The 17,824-nt window shown below is 39.7% G+C and overlaps 1 protein-coding gene across 1 annotated transcript in view; it reads left to right on the top strand.

Moving 5' to 3' along the window:
• The first annotated feature begins 9,946 nt into the window (after positions 1-9,946).
• Positions 9,947-17,824, top strand: part of aig1 (androgen-induced 1 (H. sapiens)) — a 31,801-nt gene continuing 23,923 nt past the window's right edge. Inside the window, exon 1 of the mRNA XM_085432539.1 lies at positions 9,947-10,242. Within this exon, the coding sequence (XP_085288665.1) occupies positions 10,102-10,242 (141 nt within the window). The 5' untranslated portion in view covers positions 9,947-10,101. The remainder of the gene's footprint in view (positions 10,243-17,824) is intronic.

Below are 17,824 nucleotides of genomic sequence, written 5' to 3'. Positions count from 1 at the left end.
ACATGGCTCATACTTTTTTCTTAAATTATGTGAGATGTTAAAGAAAAAACTTCTTTTCATGTATGTTATTGGTGGAGCAGTCTGGGTCAGTATTATTTTTAATTATCATCATCATCATTTTAGCTTCAACTTGCTTCCACATCCTGCTGAATATAAAAATACTTACCAAAGAGTTAGAGTAACACAGAGTGAAATGTCTGTAGTACACAGTAGACGCTTCTTTTCTATCATGAAAATCATTTAAGTGTTTTATTAAAAAGTAACAAAAATCTTTCCACTAACATTTCACAGCAAACTGACACAGCTGACGTTTTATTATGAGATTCTGAGTACAGTCAACGGAGAAGTTCCAGTTTTACTTTATCTTTGTTTTGGTTTCCATCAGTTCCTGAGAAAAATATCATGTTTTTGTATTACCAGTTTTGCATTAGTGTACATTTGCGTAATCTAATTTCTGTTTCAAAACCAAAACAAAGACTGTAGCCCTCAAAGATTTGAGGAGAGGAAATAGAGCTGCGACTCATTCATCAGACAGAACGTTTTGTGATCCCGGTGACTAAACAAGTCTCAGAGGATTCTAGCAAAAGTCTTTCACAACAGCTACACATTATTTTAAATGACCTTCTGATGATTACAGGTTAACTTTTAGAGACTATTTAGTGTCAAGCATGACATCAGTTCAGGTACAAAAGCACAAAGTCAATTTCAGCCCACTGTTACTGTAAAGAAGTTGTGTTTGCTTGGCTCTGCAAGCCACTTTACAACCCACCTCATTTTTGGCTCCACCTTTCCATGGTGTATCTGACTTAATCTAAATGATATCTGTGGTCACTGAGAAGCTCAGAAGCTCTCCTCCAGCTCATCAAGGGGAACATGGAGTTGCCCCCAAGCCAGCAAAGATATACAATCTCTCAAGTATCTTCTGGGTTTCTGCCAGGGCTTCCTTCCAATAGGAAATGATAATTGGACTGATTCTTAAACAGCGCTTTATACAACATGACTCATTCACCCATTTACACCCATTCACACAAGCACTTATCGCTATGATTTGTCCCACTGAAGTGCCTTCTATCTAACATTCACACACATTCACATTCCAATGGATGCGTCAGAGAGCAACGTGGGGTTAGTCTCATACCCAAAGACATTTGGCATGCAGGCTGGAGCAGCCAGAGATCAAACCACTTTGGATTAGGAGATGACCGGCTCTAGCTCCTGAGCTACAGACACCACAAAGCACCTTACCTACGAGGCATTTAGGAGGTGTCCTGGTCAGATGTCAACTACTTTGCTTTCATGCTCAGCTCTCTCTTCACCACAATAGATCGACACTTGTCTGCCTGTCTATCTCCAGCTCCCCCCAATCTATCTTCCCCAATCACGAACAAGAATCTGAGATACTTGGGGCAGCAAGTCTTTCTAGACATGAACTTATCATTCCTCCTTTTTCCAAATGAGAACCAGTGCTTTGGAGGTGACAATTCTTATGCAGCTTCACTCTCAGCCGCAAACCACCCCAGACCCAGGTGGAGACCACAGCCTGATGAAGCCCGAAGAACCAAATCATGCACAAAAAGACAATTTTACTCACTAAAACTCATGCACACACTTTTTGACAGCCTGTCTCACACAGTAAGCCATCTTCTTTGTCAGATAATTACATCAATATGCTGCAAAACACACCGAACGTCCAAACGTGTGTTGGCACTTACACACTGACTTTATTTTTCGGCCCCTGAAGTTGCTGCTTGGTCATAATTCTCTGTGGATTTCAAGATTCGCCTCACACACAGGTTATTTGGTTCTTCTGATTAAAGCTGATATAAGAAGTACTGAGTGGCAATTCATGAAAAATGAGATCATGGCACATGACTCAAATTAAATCAGCCATTTACAACTACTTAGCATTAGTATTCACAGAACCTTCTATGACACAGAGATGGTTTTGGTGCCAATTCTCTCATCACATTGAGTATCGGCTAAAATAATAAGCATGGCCACAATCCCATCAAGCGAGTCATTTATCAAGCTTTAATGTACTGGTTGTAGTCCCAGACTGGAACTCTTAATCCTCTCTATTCATGGTCTGTATGCTCTGCTCAGTGTAAAGAAAAACAACCGTGAACAAGGAACCTGCTGAGTATTTATGGGAAGTTGTGAATAATCCATTACATAAGAGAAGTGAATACACACACACACACACACACACACACACACACACACACACACACACACACACACACATGCAGACAGTCAAGTAGTTGCCTTCAGCTTTGTGTTTGAGTTGAACTGTAACGCTTTGCAAGACAAAGCACTTCTATGACAGCTGAGTGATTACTAATGCTTACTCATACAAGGATACGCATATTCAACACACACACACACACACACACACACACACACACACACACACACACACACACACACACACACACACACAGAGCAAGACCGCTCCCCTTACTACCACACCTAGTTTCTCACAGAGTGACACACACTTCTCAACATGCACACACACACACGCACACACACACACACACACACACACACACACACACACACACACACACACACACACACGTACTGTACTCTTTATCTTACCATCTTCTGTTCCTTGCTGGTGGACACAGACACTTGCACATGCTCACATTTTACTAAGGCGTGGCCTAAGGGTTACGTAAAAGCTTGGGAGGGCAAAGGTCAAACCACATGAAAATATCGTTCAAAGGGGCATCTTCATAGGTGGTGTGATACTTCCAACAGTAATAGCACCATACCAGAGATTTTAGGGCTAAACAGTGCCCCTTGCTGGTCTGTGATACACAGACACACTCAACCAGTGTCTTCATTGTGAACTTGGAAAAACAAGGAGTTAAAAATCAGTGTGATTATTAATAATTATGTTCATGATGTGGATAATGTTCTCAACTAGCATTCTGTTGACATCTATTTATATTCTTTACTGTTGCTGTCATTATAACATGACATTGTTCACCTATTGCTTCCACTTTTTAAGCCAATCAGAAAATGTCTAATCGTTCCCCACTTTATTTTTTTTTCTATCCCAGAATTTTGTTTTCATTTACTCTCTTGTGGTGGATCATAACTAGTATTTCAAAATAAAAGAAAGCAAGACAGAGAGTATCTGCGAAATCACCTGGACCTGTGTTTATTCTTCTGCAGATAGACCTTGTTTGGTCAAAATGCTATATACTTTGACTTGATTAATTGAATAATAATGTATTATTTAATTTACAAAATATTTGGAATTAAATAACTTTATTTTCTTTTTAATAACTCATCACACCTACTGGCTTCATCGAGCTTTAAAGATAACATAAAGTAAACAAACCTACATAAAATGACATTTTTAGGAAATAGCTAGGTGCTGCTGATCAAATGCACTTCCATAACTGATCACCAGTAAGTGTGAGCACCTATATAAAAAAAAAGGAGATTTTGTGCTGGTCCAGATGAACAAAATGTCAGAGGAAAGATATCAACTGTAAGCTTAGAGAAATTGCCTATCAAGATGGGAAGAGTTATAAGAGTTATTACAATTTCAAGTTCATCCTTCTACAATGAAAAGGTACAAGTGGAAACAGTCAAGACATTCACATATCTTCACATGAGTGGATGTCTCAGTTACTACTTCACCACAGACTGTGCAATTCTGAGAGAAACTTTAAAAAAAAAAACCCCAGGAGATACATCTCAGACCCTACAGGAATCAGGCGTCAGCATGTTAAAAGTTAAAGTTCATGGCTGTATAACCATAAAAAGACTTAACAAGTATGACTTATTTGAATGCATGACTTCTTAACAACAACAAAAACAACCTTCTGTAAGAATGTCCTTTGGACAGACAAAACCACAGCAGTGTGTCTGTGTTTGGTGAAAACCCAACACAGCATATCAGAACAAACACCTCATGCCAACTGTCAGCACGGTGATGTAGGGCTGATTATGTAGGCTTGTTCTGCAGCCACGGGACCTGGGCACCCTGCAGTCGATGAGTTGACCGTGAACTCCTCTGTATACCAAAGTATTCTGGAGTCAAATGTGAGGTCACCTGTGTGACATCTAAAGCTTAGCTCAGATTGGTTCATTCAAAAGGATAATAATGCCTAGCACACGAGCAAATAGAAAGAAGACAGCAGTCAAGGTGTTGCAATGGACCAACCAAAGTCCAGACCTGAACCTAACTGAAGTGCTGTAGCAGGACCTTAAGAGAGATGTGGGTAAATGAATCCCCTCAAACCTCAATGAACATAGAGAGGACCAATATTCCTCCACAACAATTTAAGTAAAGTAATCTTTTATATGTATAGCACCTTTCTAGATAGACATCACAAAGAGCCTCAGAGCAAAACACCAAAACAAATGCGAGCTGGATAAAGTCATTCAGATCTTACTGCTGTTCTACAAGTTATTTCAGGAAGTGTGGTTAGTTTTTAAACTCTGGAATATGTTGACTTGTTCTTACTTTCTCCCTCTTATTCCCCAACAGTCACAATAATGTTTCCACACTGGAATATTTTGGAGAGGAAAAGAGGAAGACAACAAGAACGAGAAAAGGGGAAAGAGGAAGCAAGTTTCTGCCAGCTCTATGCAGACCCTCCATAGAATTAAAAGTGTGTCTCCACAAGGCTGGAAACTGGCATCCTGGTACAACTGACTTATTTCCACAATGGGAAACTCACATGCCCCTAACACACTGACAGAAACAGAGCTATCTTTGTGAGGTCATATACTAACATAGTTTCCTAGAATCTTACTTTACCTTAATCAGTGCAACTAAATGCCACAGTCTACCCAAGCAGCTACCCCATTAATCTGACCTAAACTCAAACCTGAACCCTTCAACAGTGGGACCTATTATTCCAAAATGTTATACTTTTTTAGCTTTTTATGATTTGCTATTCAAAATAATCCTTACTTACCTTTTACTGGGCACAGATACAGCCCAGCAGTTCATTCACAAGCCTTATACACACAGCCACACACTGACACACATCCACACACACTCTCTCACACACTCAGAAGCACCAGCTTTTTCCAGGATTCTCAGGGATCTGTGAGGGTCAAAGTATTCCATCCAATCATTCTGGCATTTTCCACAAAACTCTTCCAAACCCCAAAACAAGCGGTACTAAGAGCTTTCTCCCATGGCAGCCATGGTTACTGCTTTGAGTTGCCAGTCGGAATAAGACACTGTTTTCAGTCACTCAGCAACGACGACTGAGGTGCCCTTTAGCAAGACACTCAATCTTTAAATATCTCGAGTGGAGTTGTTCTGTTAGCTCTGTTGTTGGGAATCTTTTGTGTTTACAAAAGATACTAGGAAAGCAACAATGGCAGTTGACAACAGATTTGTTCACACTTTGTTACTGAATCTCAAAGTTGCATTCACACATATTACTTGCATTTTAAATGGAACTGACTACTTGGATTTGGACACGTCTATCACTATGTTATGGTAATTTAACAGCGGAAATCCCAAATCTTCCCAAATCTGGATCATCACCAAAACATATTCAGTATTCCTTGTTCCAAGCCTTGGAGGCAGGCAGCTGGATGAAGTCATAATGTCTCTGGCACGACTAAATAAATGACTCAGTATTTTAAGAGGGGGCTTTACCAGTTTGACTTCAAGCTCAGACCCTTCCAATTTATAACAAGAAGCTTGCAACGTAAACTGGGGGTGCAGAGATCGACAGTTTTACCAAGTGTGAATGGTTTTACAGTATAAACTACTGTGTTGAGTCATACTTTTTTATGGAAAAGGAACTAATTGCTTTGGGCTCGACCTATAAGTATGGATGTATTGATTTTGACCTGTTTCTTATGAGTTCCCAAACTTGATAGATACACAAAATTAAATCACTCGTCACTACTCTTATAAACAAAGATGTCACAAATCAATTCATTACTCTTGCTGGTTCCACGGAAAGTATCTAGCAGCTAAAAGGGACTGGATTTTACAAAACCGTCAGTGCAGGCAGACAGTCCAAACAAGGTAAGAGGGGAAAGCTAACCATCATCTCAATGTCTATTCTGAACAAGGAGGAATGCTGAATGTTCTGGAACAGGAAGTGGACTTAGATCCACTTCCTGAGTTTTGGTGTTCCTTCATGGAAAACACAACCTCGTGGGTGGCTGTAGCTCTGGAGGTAGAGCAGATCATTTGCTAACTGGAAGGTTCATAGTTTAAACCCCGGCTGCTGCAGTCTGCCTGCCAAATATCCTTAGGCAAAAAACTAACCCCAAATTGCTCTCAGATCCACCCATCGAAGTTTAGATGTGTGTGAATGTTAACTAGAAAGCACTTAAGCATAGAATGAAGTGCTTGCATGAATGGGTGAATGAGGTAAAGTTGTACAAAGCGAGTTCTTTGAGTACTAAGGTAGAGTAGAAAAGTGCTTTACTGTATAAGAACCAGTCATTGACAGGTATTATTTCCATGTATAGCATCTACCCCTGTTTTTTTCCCCTCCTAACCACACTGTGGTGGAGAAGTACGTATTTCTGAAAAGGTGAAAACATTTGGTGACAAAATTGGGTTTCAGCTGAAGTTTTTATTAGGTGGACCAAACTGAGAACAAACCCCCATAACCTGTTTTTTTGTTTTTGGTCTTTTTCCTCATGCATTGGTACAGCTCCAGCTCCCAGCCAATCACGGCTGATGACCATCCTTCTATGAGCCTGTTTCTGAAAGGGAATTGGGGGAGTTCTTCCTTCCTACCATCACCAAGTGTTATTTAGATCACATGATCACTGAGGCTCTCTCTGTATTCTCTCTAGATCTTTACTCTTGAAGGTACTTTGTCACAAGTGCTGTTGTGAACTGGGGCTTTGCAAATAAAACTAAATAGAAAGTAACTCTAGGTCTATGACATGTAGCTTAGCCACTTAACCACCACAACCACTGGCTGTGTGGTGTAACCAGATGGGCAGCTATGGTGGGATAGATGTACAGTCACCTCTTGTGGTCACCCCTTGGCTAGTCAGGCTGACTGAAGTTTCCTATTCCATCATTAATTTATCTTCTTGCTGTGAGGTGTCAGTAATAACCTCTGTACTGTGCCTACTTATGTTATCCAAATGAATAGAAATTTTCAATATATGAAATATATGAGCTAAAATACTAGAATGGAGCTGCACATCCTGTTGACAAATCTCTGTAGGTTCATCATTAGCACTGAGTTCTTCACATTGTAATTAGACATGAAAAGTGGATCTTCATCCAAAGCATGTTATTTTTACTCAAAAGGATGACTATTAACACTAAAATTATAAAATGATGGACCCTTTGCAGATGTGTCACCAAGCCACTAAGTTCCTTTACAATTCAGTTTGGTAGTTTTTGTGTTGTCTTGCTGGCAGACAAAAAAATGAACAGATAAACAGATGGCTCTGTAAACAGAGCTTCACCACAACATTTGGCCTGGCAAAGGAACCCAAAAAGGGAGCCTTTTTAGGCACAAGTGTGTGGTCTTTACAGTATTTTGGCAGGTGGAACAGGCTGCTCAGTCACAGGCGTGACTTATGTTGCACTAAACACACTGAAACACATTACATGACAATTGTATTGTATTGTATTGTATCTTTATTTGTTTCAGACATATAAAACAAAAAACAATATATACACACTACATATATTTTCATTTACAGATACGAATATATATGTAGATATACACACACACACGTATGTGTTCAGATAAACAAAAAATGTATAATGAAATAAAACAAAATCGTCTGACATAATGTAACAATGTTTGGTCTGAAAAGGAGTAGGAAGAAGTATGAACATACTTATTAATTCCTACCCCTGCTCAACATCTTATTGATCCCACATAATTCACCTAATTCCCATCATCACATACTCCACACAATCACAAGAGACTTGTGTAAGGTCTATCTGTTCGTGTGCCCATCCATCCATAAAGCTGTAAGTGCAGAGATGGCACAGCACTTCTGCCTGAGTAGCTGCTCAGCGTCACCATAGCAACAACATCACCTCTCTGCTCGCCTGCAGAGCTTCCTTAGATACTCTACATAGCTTAAATCAGTCGATTTTTATTTCAGCAACTGATTTATTAAAAACACACAGGTTTACCCTCCATCATAAAATTAGGTGACACACATTTACATTCATTATTTTCATTAAAGCTTAAGTATAGTTTAGAAAAAAAAACAAAACAATATTTGAAGTGCATGACAAACAAATGAACCAAGTCCACCATCAGGCTGGTGGACACTCTTGAAAACCAGAAGGAGCTGTTACAGTGTAACTGGTAATGACTCTTTCACATCACTGTTGAAGATATTTGGTCCAATCTTAAGATTTGTATCACTGCCAAATTTAACTGCTGGCTTGACGTTCTTTGTATAAATAATTTTATGCCAGACGTAACAGGGACTCAAACCTTCTAAAAGGTCTCTCGTCAGTCCACAGAATATTTTCCCAAATGTCTTGAGAATCCTCAAAATGTTTTTTTTGGCAATTGTGAGACGAGCCTTTGTGTTCTTTTTGGTCAGCAGTGGTTTTCACCTGGGAACTCTCCCAAGGATGTCATTTTTGCCCAGTCGCTTTTATATTGTTGAATCGTGAACTCTGACATTAACTGAGAGAAGTGAGGCCTGTAGGTCTGTAGATGTTTTTCTGGTTTCTTTTGCGACCACCTGGATGAGTCACTGATGTGCTCTTGGAGTAATTTTTGGTAGGCTAGCCACTCCTGGGAAGGCACACCACTGTTCCAAGTTTTCTCTATTTATGGGTGGCGATTATGGATGGACATGGTGGTTTCACTGGAATCCAAAATCCTTAGAAATGGCTTTATAACCCTTTCCAGACTAACAGATGCTTCTCAGATGTTGTTGCTTCTTTAGATGATGATGTCAATGAAAAAGAATAATTCTAAATCAAACAGAAAATACTGTCTGACCATGAAGCCAGAAAAGGCCACACCTTTCAAAACTATTTCCTTGGCAGTGACAAAGTGCAAGGCGAAATTATGGGGATGCTGAACATAATTTCACCAGAGACACTTGGTATGGCTCAGGTTTTAAAAAAGAAAAAAGTATGTTAAACAATGCCATGCTTTTGTTAGCTGGCCCTTATAAAACCTAAAACCCCAGTCTAAGATAACGGCCATCACTACAGCAGCTATCAGCTTTTCACTTCAGCCTCTGTGTGATTTTTGTTTCACGTGTCGTATGATTTTTCATATGTGCATATAGAATCGATGGGTGCTGCCTGTTTCAATCAGCTGTTATTAGATGATAAAATTGCGATTAAAAAAACTATTAAAAAAAGCCCAAAATGTAACACCAACATACAATACTGTTGCAAATAAGAGACTAATGCTGCAGAAAGCCATAAATCTGATGATTTATTACACACAGTGGTGAAACAAACATTTTAATTTGTTTTTTATTAGTTATTTTATGAGTGCGCTCTCACTGCTGACACTTATTTTTAATATGTTGGCTGGTTGCACATTACAGCTCTGACACATCATAGGGCTACCATGACATAGTCCTGTGAAGGAGATGATGTGTCAGTTTGTTGGTATATCAAAGTGAAATTATTCATTCACTTATTGATTAAACAGGTATTCTTGGTATGCGTTTACTGTTCTACTGGCTTTATTCCCACTAGTTTCATCAACATTTTCTGCACCACCAGCTGAATGAATGCACAGTACCCGAACCTTTGGGTCATTTGTATCTCTAAGTGCAGATTGATTTTTATTTAATTACAATTTTATTTTGGATTTAAACTAAACTAAGCTTTGATGTGTTTTTTTTATTGTCCTAGTGTGCTTTATTCTAATATTCTTCAAGCTACGTGTTCCTTAAGAAAACAGCAACATACTGTAAGTCCCGCTATAACTGCACGGACTGTGGAGATTACACTCCTCCCCCTTTCATCATCACCATAACACGGAAGCAGTACACAGACAGTAGGGGGGCAGGAAAAGCACGGACAGGCAGGCAGGTTAAACCAAGTAAAAATACGGACACATAGAGACATTAGGGAGGTGAAAAAAAGCGCAGGCAGGTAGACGGACAAACAGATACAGGTGCAAAGCGAGCATCATGGCGCTGATCCCCTCGCAGGTTCTCCGGGTCGCCATCCTGCTGTCTTATTTCTCCATCCTGTGCCACTACAAAGCCTTAGACATGCCGGCACACCAGACCTACGGAGGCAGCTGGAAGTTTCTCACCTTCATCGACCTGGTGAGATTTCACGTCTAATCTGATCTCAACCCTAAACACCCCGGTGAAGTTACCGCGCAGCTCGAGGCGATGCACGCGCTGGAGAGAGTGCGCGCGTGGCGCTGCGATCACATTTAAATTCCGCCTCCTTGCGCTCTTTGTTTGACTCGATGATTCGTCGGCAGTGGCAGAGGGAGGGGTAAATTACACGGAGTTTCACTTGTCTGCAGTCGCGTTTGAAGCTCGCAACGTGGTTAGGTGCTGAGGTGAACCGGAACAGGTGCGTTGTGGGGCAGAAAGCTCTCCCGTCATAAAGGCTTCCCCTTTCGGGAGCGCGCCGCGGGTGCACCGAACCTTGTGAAAGCTTGCAGTTGGGAAGTGTCAGAAAAATGATGACGAAGGACTGAGAGGCTCAGAAATGACAGGGATGTGGGATTTTTAGTGCTCGCTGATTGTTGGACAAGAAAAAAAAAAATCGGTAATAAACTGTCAATCAATTTCTCAGTTATTTCTTATGTGTTTTAAAGAAGTTTGAAACAAGCTGCAGCCCAGAACATATCTGTACTAAGAAAGTGGGATTTACACTCAAGTCCATTTTAGACCATAGACTATATATATAAAAGATGGACATAGCCACTGGGATGCTTGCACTGTTGGGCTAGATCAGACTCTAATCACCTTCTCAAGAACACGTTCTGGAAAATTCTCTTTTCTGACTTGCAGAATGAAATGATTTCTATAAAATAGACTTGATGTTTTATTCAGTGAAACTTGAAGCTACCTGCCAAAGTGCTTACCGAGGTCATGGAGCAAGGACACCGAGGGATGCTTTCGCATAGACTTCCCATAATCTCGGAGTTGTTTCGCACAGCACTAGGGTCAACTCCTGGTGGCCTTTATAAAGTGCCGGTTAAGGAATTTCGGGTTGATGATGTTGATCATCGTGCACACTCACGCTAATAGCAAAAGGGAATAAAAATATGGTGGTGAAAATATGCATAAGTTATCTGTAGGTGCTGCTTGTGAACAAATTTTGCTTGTTTTAACTTATAAATTAGTTCTCCACTTTACAGACATCATACAAGACAGATGTAGTTTGGAGAAAGTGGCTTAAACCAGCAGACGGTGTCTGTTGTTGTTGCACAAAGTCTTCTGGTTGCATAGAAGGCTACAGGAAAACGTTTAGATTTCTGTGTGACCCCAGTAAACAGTAATGATATAACCTGGATTTAGGTAGTAATCGTTGTGACCGGACTCAAAAGCCACAACATAAAGACTGATACCTTTATCCACCCCTCATCAGGTGTAGATCATCACACAGGATCAGGCCCAGACAAAACACAAAAACTCCTGTACAGTGTCTGAATAGAAGATAAGTGCCTGCAATCACCTGCAAAGCTCAATGCACAGAATTTTTTCAGTGCTCAGTGTCCCTGTTTTCTCAGTGGCCAATCAAAATCAAGAAGAAGCTTGACCCAATGATATAAATTCTGTGTTAACAGCAAAGGAAATATGTTTAAGTGCTTGAGAGTGACCTCTCAGGGGCTAAAGACACATAATGTTAAAACTAGAGATGGTACGATACCACTTTTTTATGTCCGATACCGATATCATAAATTTGGATATCTGCCGATACCGATATGAATCCGATATAGTGTTTTTAATCACTAAAAATGTTTTTTAATATCTTGCTGCTTTTTGTATAAGTTCATACTCAAGTTACAAAAAACAAACAAACACTAAAGCCATTCTGTTGTACCTGTATGCAAAAAATATACTGCACCCAAAATATTTCATAGTTCAGCAATACTGATCAATCTAATAAAGTTAAACTTACTCCATCCTTCCTATTCTGGTATTTTAAAGAGTAAACAACCTAACCAATAGGGTTCTAAAACTCCCAGCAAAAAATAAATAAAAATAGGGGAACCCCCCCACCCCCACCCCCCACCTCATGATGCTTAATCGACGTAATCAACTTTAATTTGATGCAGTGTGGAAACAAAATGCACAGAAATCAATTATTTTTCAAGAATAATTAAATAGATTCAACATCTTTCTTCAACAGAATTGCAGAATTCACAGATGGTACCTTCCCAAAGGAAAAAATACTATAGCTTACTAGGGTATATTAGACTTAACAGTTACTATATACAGTAATGGACTTCTATACATTTTTCATCAGATTAAAACTTTGGGTGTAAGATTCAGATAATTATTTATTAAAAGCTAGACATTTTAAATGAGAATAAGAAAGAAAAGTATGTCTTTGTGCCCCCTTTTCCCTGTTAATGCCTTATTGGCCCCCCTGGCTAAACTTTGCTAGATCCGCCCCTGCACAGTTACCAGCCATCAGCTGGTAGGAAAAGATCCTGGTGTACAAAGTAATATTAAATAAATTCTAAAAACAGCTTATCAAGCTTAAACGTGCTGCTGTTGTTCAACCGCTGGTTTCCTCTTTCTGGTGCAAAGTGGGCCAAAAACAAACAAGAGAGACGGACTCGCTACAGAAAAGCCGATCAGCTGATCATTGATCAGTTTCATGATTGAAGTAGCAGCAGGAGAGGGAGGGAGAGAGAAGAGGCAGTCACTCCATAAATCGGTTGTTAAGCTTAACGTGAGAATGCTTTACAAACATTCAGAGATGAACTTACACACTTGCTTTACTTCTCTCTGGTATAACTTTCTCGGAGATGAAATGCCGGTTTGGTAGCGAGGCTCCAAATACTGAACCAGACTGCCGAGAGGTCTCGCAGCCACAGTCGCTCTATCACGTGACGCACACTGCTCCGACGTGCTATGGTTATGAGCCGAATTATGCCATGTCGCAAGTTTTGTGAGGTGCTTTTTTGATATTTAATGGATCGGATTCCATTTTTTTTATTTCTCTCCGATATCCGATCCAGTAATTTACGTCAGTATCGGACCGATACGTAATATCGGATCGGTCCATCTCTAGTTAAAACAACACTGAAAGCTGATATTAGCAGAAGCTTGTGATTGACAAGGTGTGGACCAATGAGAGCGCAGTGTCTGTCAGTTTGAAAGACTAAATATGGTGTAGTGAAAATGCGCAGCATCCCCTAATCTTGAATAATAAAGCGTTTGAACGTTGCGGCTCCAACCCTGAGTGAGATCAGTGGTCAGCGTTCATTGAAGATTGTGCCCGTGTAGATTTTATTCTTGTACACTTACATGGTGTATCATAACGTCTCACTGTCCATTCAGTGCATGTGCTCTTTTTGCATCCATTTGTGCAGTTGTTGTCTTGTCACATTGCTAAACATATTTGTATTTTATTTGCTAAAAATGTGCAGAACACACATTAACAAACACAGAGATATAAACAAAAAAAGTAAGATCTAATTAAAACGTTTTTTTAGATGGTGCAATAATGTCATTGAAGTGAATTCTGTGGTTTATTCTTGCATTGAAAGCCTGATGTAATAACAGCCCTAATTCTTTTTTTTTTTTTGCATTAAAATCTTTTGTTTTCTTCTCACTCACTTTAGTTTCCAAGTTTTTGTGATTCATCAACAAGGAAGCGCTCATGCTTCTTTTTGCTGCCTTTATGCTTTCTAAACGGGGCTGTACTGCGTTGCACATATACGATATGATATTTACCTGTGATTACCTTGTGCCTAAATATCTAGAAAGATATCTGATTAGTTTTATGATACAAAGCGCAGCATTGCGTTGGTAGCCAGACGTCATGAGAGTTGCCAGAGGTTAATCATCAGCCATTATTTACTTACAGTAGTGACTCTAATAAAATCAGTTCTCCTATAGAGATCAGTAAATCGTGTCAGCTGAGTTTTCATTTGTGTGGTGACTGCTGACAGAGCGATATTGTGTTTGTTTTCTTGTGCTTTAAAATTGTCTTTGTCTCTGTTAGATGAGTTTATTGTTATCAAACTTCTTATTCTGAATATATTGTTAATTACTGATAACATACTTTATATAGTTTATACTTTATATAGTTTATTATAGTTGCTGCCAGTCGAACAAAGCAATTGATTACTAAAACCTGAGGGCTGCAATGACGGAAGCTGAAGTTTTTGCACTGGTAATATTTACTTTGTGCTGCAACGCAAAATGAAGTGCTTGGGCTAAAGTACACCGCGTATTTCCTTCAATAGTTGCAGCACATGTGTCGCTGTGAGGCCATAAAATGTGCACAACGGGCATTTTGTCTCGGCGCTCTTTACTGTACTTGTAAAAGCTGCTTAACATATCAGCTGAGAGGCAGCAACAGGCCAAACATTAGTGTTCACAATCAGTTTTCTTGATTCTCAACTGTTATTAAATTAAGGAAATTATGCTGCAACGAGAGGCACAAAACTGCAGACACACACAGCTCCCATTCATCCCGAACAATGCGCTCACACATGCACTCACAAAGAGGGACTTCTGTTAGAGGCCGGTTCTGTTAGGCAGTCATTCACAAGCACGCTTTAAAGTTGGTGTGAAGTCGCTATAAAAAGCTAACCAATTTTAGAGAGATATCCAGCCAGTGGTTGTCTTCTTTCTGCAATGTTTGTGTTTGTAGAGGAAGCTAGCTGACATTTCTTGTTTTGCGTGCACCGTTTGAGTTCTTGCTGTCGTTATCTAAATGCGGCTGGGATGTCGATGCGTTTGTTCATTCACTGGTTGACATCCATTGTTAAAGAAAAGTAAAACAACAACACATATCATATATAAAAATGCTCATGTTCCACTGATTGTGCTTCACAGTTTTTACAAATGTAATCGATTTTGGCCACTAGCCATATTCTTATCCCTGGCTGCGATGGCTCATTAATGTACAAGGTGAGGTGAAAAAAAGAAGCAAAGTGCAAAAGACAAAGGTGTGTCCTGGGTGATAACTCGGGGGGGGAAAATGTCACCTCCACCCCTCCAACCTACTAATGCAGACTTTGGACGTTTCTAAAATAGGCACATTATCTCTCGAAAGCCAATATAAGGACACCTTGCAGGCTCTACAACATGTCAGGATTAGAATACATTAGACTTTACAATAATTGTTTTATATAAAACTTCTCTTTAAATAATCATTATAAAAAACATGTTGCAGTTATCAGCAGGTTAGGGGACCTTTTGTCGTTCTCATTCAAGGAAGTTTCCTAACAGAATATTCAACATTTCTTTAAATTAAATAATAGCTACAGTATATCCAAGTTGATGTGACATGTTAGACATGTTACGTGCCTACAGTGCTCTGCAGTTTAGCCTCTAAAATACTAGTCGGTGGTAAGGTTTCTGTAATGCATGGCGTCTCTTTCTGTACTTCAAATACAGGCACATGTTGGGGGGGGAGTTCAGAAGTGTACCTTCAAATTGCTGCAACACAATTTGCCCGAACCATCTGAGTGTACACGTGGATCAGCAGAGCTATAAAAACAAAAACAGCAGATGGCTGCGCTCGCTGATTACCAGTTAGTGCATTAGCATTACGAAGATGCCAGATGTAATCATGACCCGTTACATATCACATGTTGTTCCTCTGAAGAAATATCTTTGCACAAATCAGCACGCCACGTTTCTATAGCTACGTTTTTTGATAAGGTGCGCGTCAGGCAGCAGCACATGCTAATTAAATTTGCTCAGAACTGAATATGTCTGTGACTGATTGGCCTGTCACCAGTTATAGCCGCTCAGCTGAAACAGGTTTGTCTGGCCTATCGGTAAGTGGATTTCTAATTTTCTACTTGTAGTAGTAATAATAACAATAATAATAATCCTTATTTATACACATACCTACATATTTATAAATCTGTGGGATTGATCAATTTGGCATGTATAAACTTTAGTTTAGGCCCTTTTAAAGGCAAAATAATCTCTGAAGAGCATACCTGTGTCTTTGTGAGCATGGGAAATAGCTGTGTCATATTTTCCACATTAGCCCTCTTCCCCCAGTTAACTGTACCATTAAAGACCTGTACACACCAGCAGCCAGGAAACACACTGCACTGCAACATCTGGCTCCAGCGTTTGTGTGTATCAGTTTCTCACGAGGAACACAAAAGCCTCAAAATTGATGCAGTATTGATACAGAAACGAGGGCTTGAGTTTTAGGTCCATTTCAGAATTTCTTGTGTGCGTGCCTGTGAGTGTGCTGTTGCTGCTCATAGTTCTCATGGAAACCTATTATTTATGTAGCAGGCATGCTGCTTTAGACATGCTTGCTGTCTAAGATTTATATTTGCTGTCCACACATATTTCAGTGAGTAGACACACACATTTATTTAAGCTGCCCGCTGTAAAATGCCAGTATTCACCAGCAGAATCGTGTATATACCGAAGCACCCCTAACTATGTTTTAAAGCCAAAATGCCTCTAATGACCAGCCATCATCACACCGGGCGATACCTAATAGTCTCAGAGGGAGGTTTGAGGAGAGGAGAGGTAGTCTGTGCCTCCTCTCCATCTTCCTCTGGAAGCGAAGGTCACATCCATCATTGCGAACATGTTGAAAGTGTTTCCTTACGCAAAGATGGGTAAAATATACAGAGCTGGTTTTCTCCTTCACCACAGCCCACTTAATGGAGATTCTATTGAAATCGAGCATTTGAAGTGTGAAGTATTTTTGGTGCATGTTGAAAGAAGCCACGTGTGGTTTTATTGAAATATTGTGCATCTCGTGAGGAATAGTTTTTGCACGCAGGTCACAGTGTTTCCTGCTGGTGGATGATTCTTTCATGTTGGACAAACACTCCAGAAGTCAGTTTGAGAGCTGTTAAGCTCAATTTTGCTCTCAGGGATTCATGCAGCAGTGCCCTTAGAGATTGTTCCAACTGTTTTCTATATGTTTTAGGTAATCAGCGACAATAATAGCCAGTTATAGCTGCTAGTTTCTTCACTGTACCTGCTTAAAGGAAAGCTCTTCGGGGTCTTTGCATCTTATTATGGCATGGCCTATTGTCATGTATATTTACCATTTTCTTTGCTCGATATACAGTAACTACACTATAATGCCTTTTAAGTAAGGTTCTGTTTAACACAGGAACTGTGCAGGATGTCTTTGGCATTTAAGTGTTTCAAGCCTGAGAGCACTGTTGCTAAGTGATGGGCATGAATTGGAAATATCCCTCCTCCCTTTTGCAGGCAGCAAATTATTTTTGTTCACTGGATTTCTGAATTAAGTTTAGAAAGAAAAGAGCAAAACCCACTGAAACTTTAAGTTATTTAAAGTGGACCTATAATGTTGGATTCCAGCTCCATGTTTTTATTCTTGGACACAAGAGTAGGTTTGATTAAAAATGACCCTTAGTTGTCCTAGCTGTTTTAGCTCCTCCCCCTTTGCCTGTTTCTCTGCAAACACTCTTGTGATTGGCTGTCCCTCACAAGTAGAAGGTTTGAGCAGCAGGTGGATGGAGCTTCCGTGCTCACAGCCAGAGCTGTGAACCTATGATAGAGACTGACCAATGTAGGCTTTTAAAAAACAACAATGATATTTAGTAATTAAAGTACTAATAAAAACCAATATCTTTCCTGACATTTTTTTTCTCAGACTCATATCGAAACATATTTTTTAACAGTTTTTTTTAATGTACTTCTATATCAGTCCTTGTTAGGATGATATCACAGTGCAGTTTTTTAAAAA

The sequence above is a fragment of the Copadichromis virginalis genome, linkage group LG15 (genome assembly GCF_057382275.1).
Source record: "Copadichromis virginalis isolate Kocher_CV1m ecotype Utaka linkage group LG15, C_Virginalis_male_GT1.1, whole genome shotgun sequence".
NCBI classification, from domain to species: Eukaryota; Metazoa; Chordata; class Actinopteri; order Cichliformes; family Cichlidae; genus Copadichromis; species Copadichromis virginalis.
The sequence above is the reverse complement of the archived record's forward strand: the minus strand, read 5'-3'. Positions and strand labels throughout refer to the sequence as shown.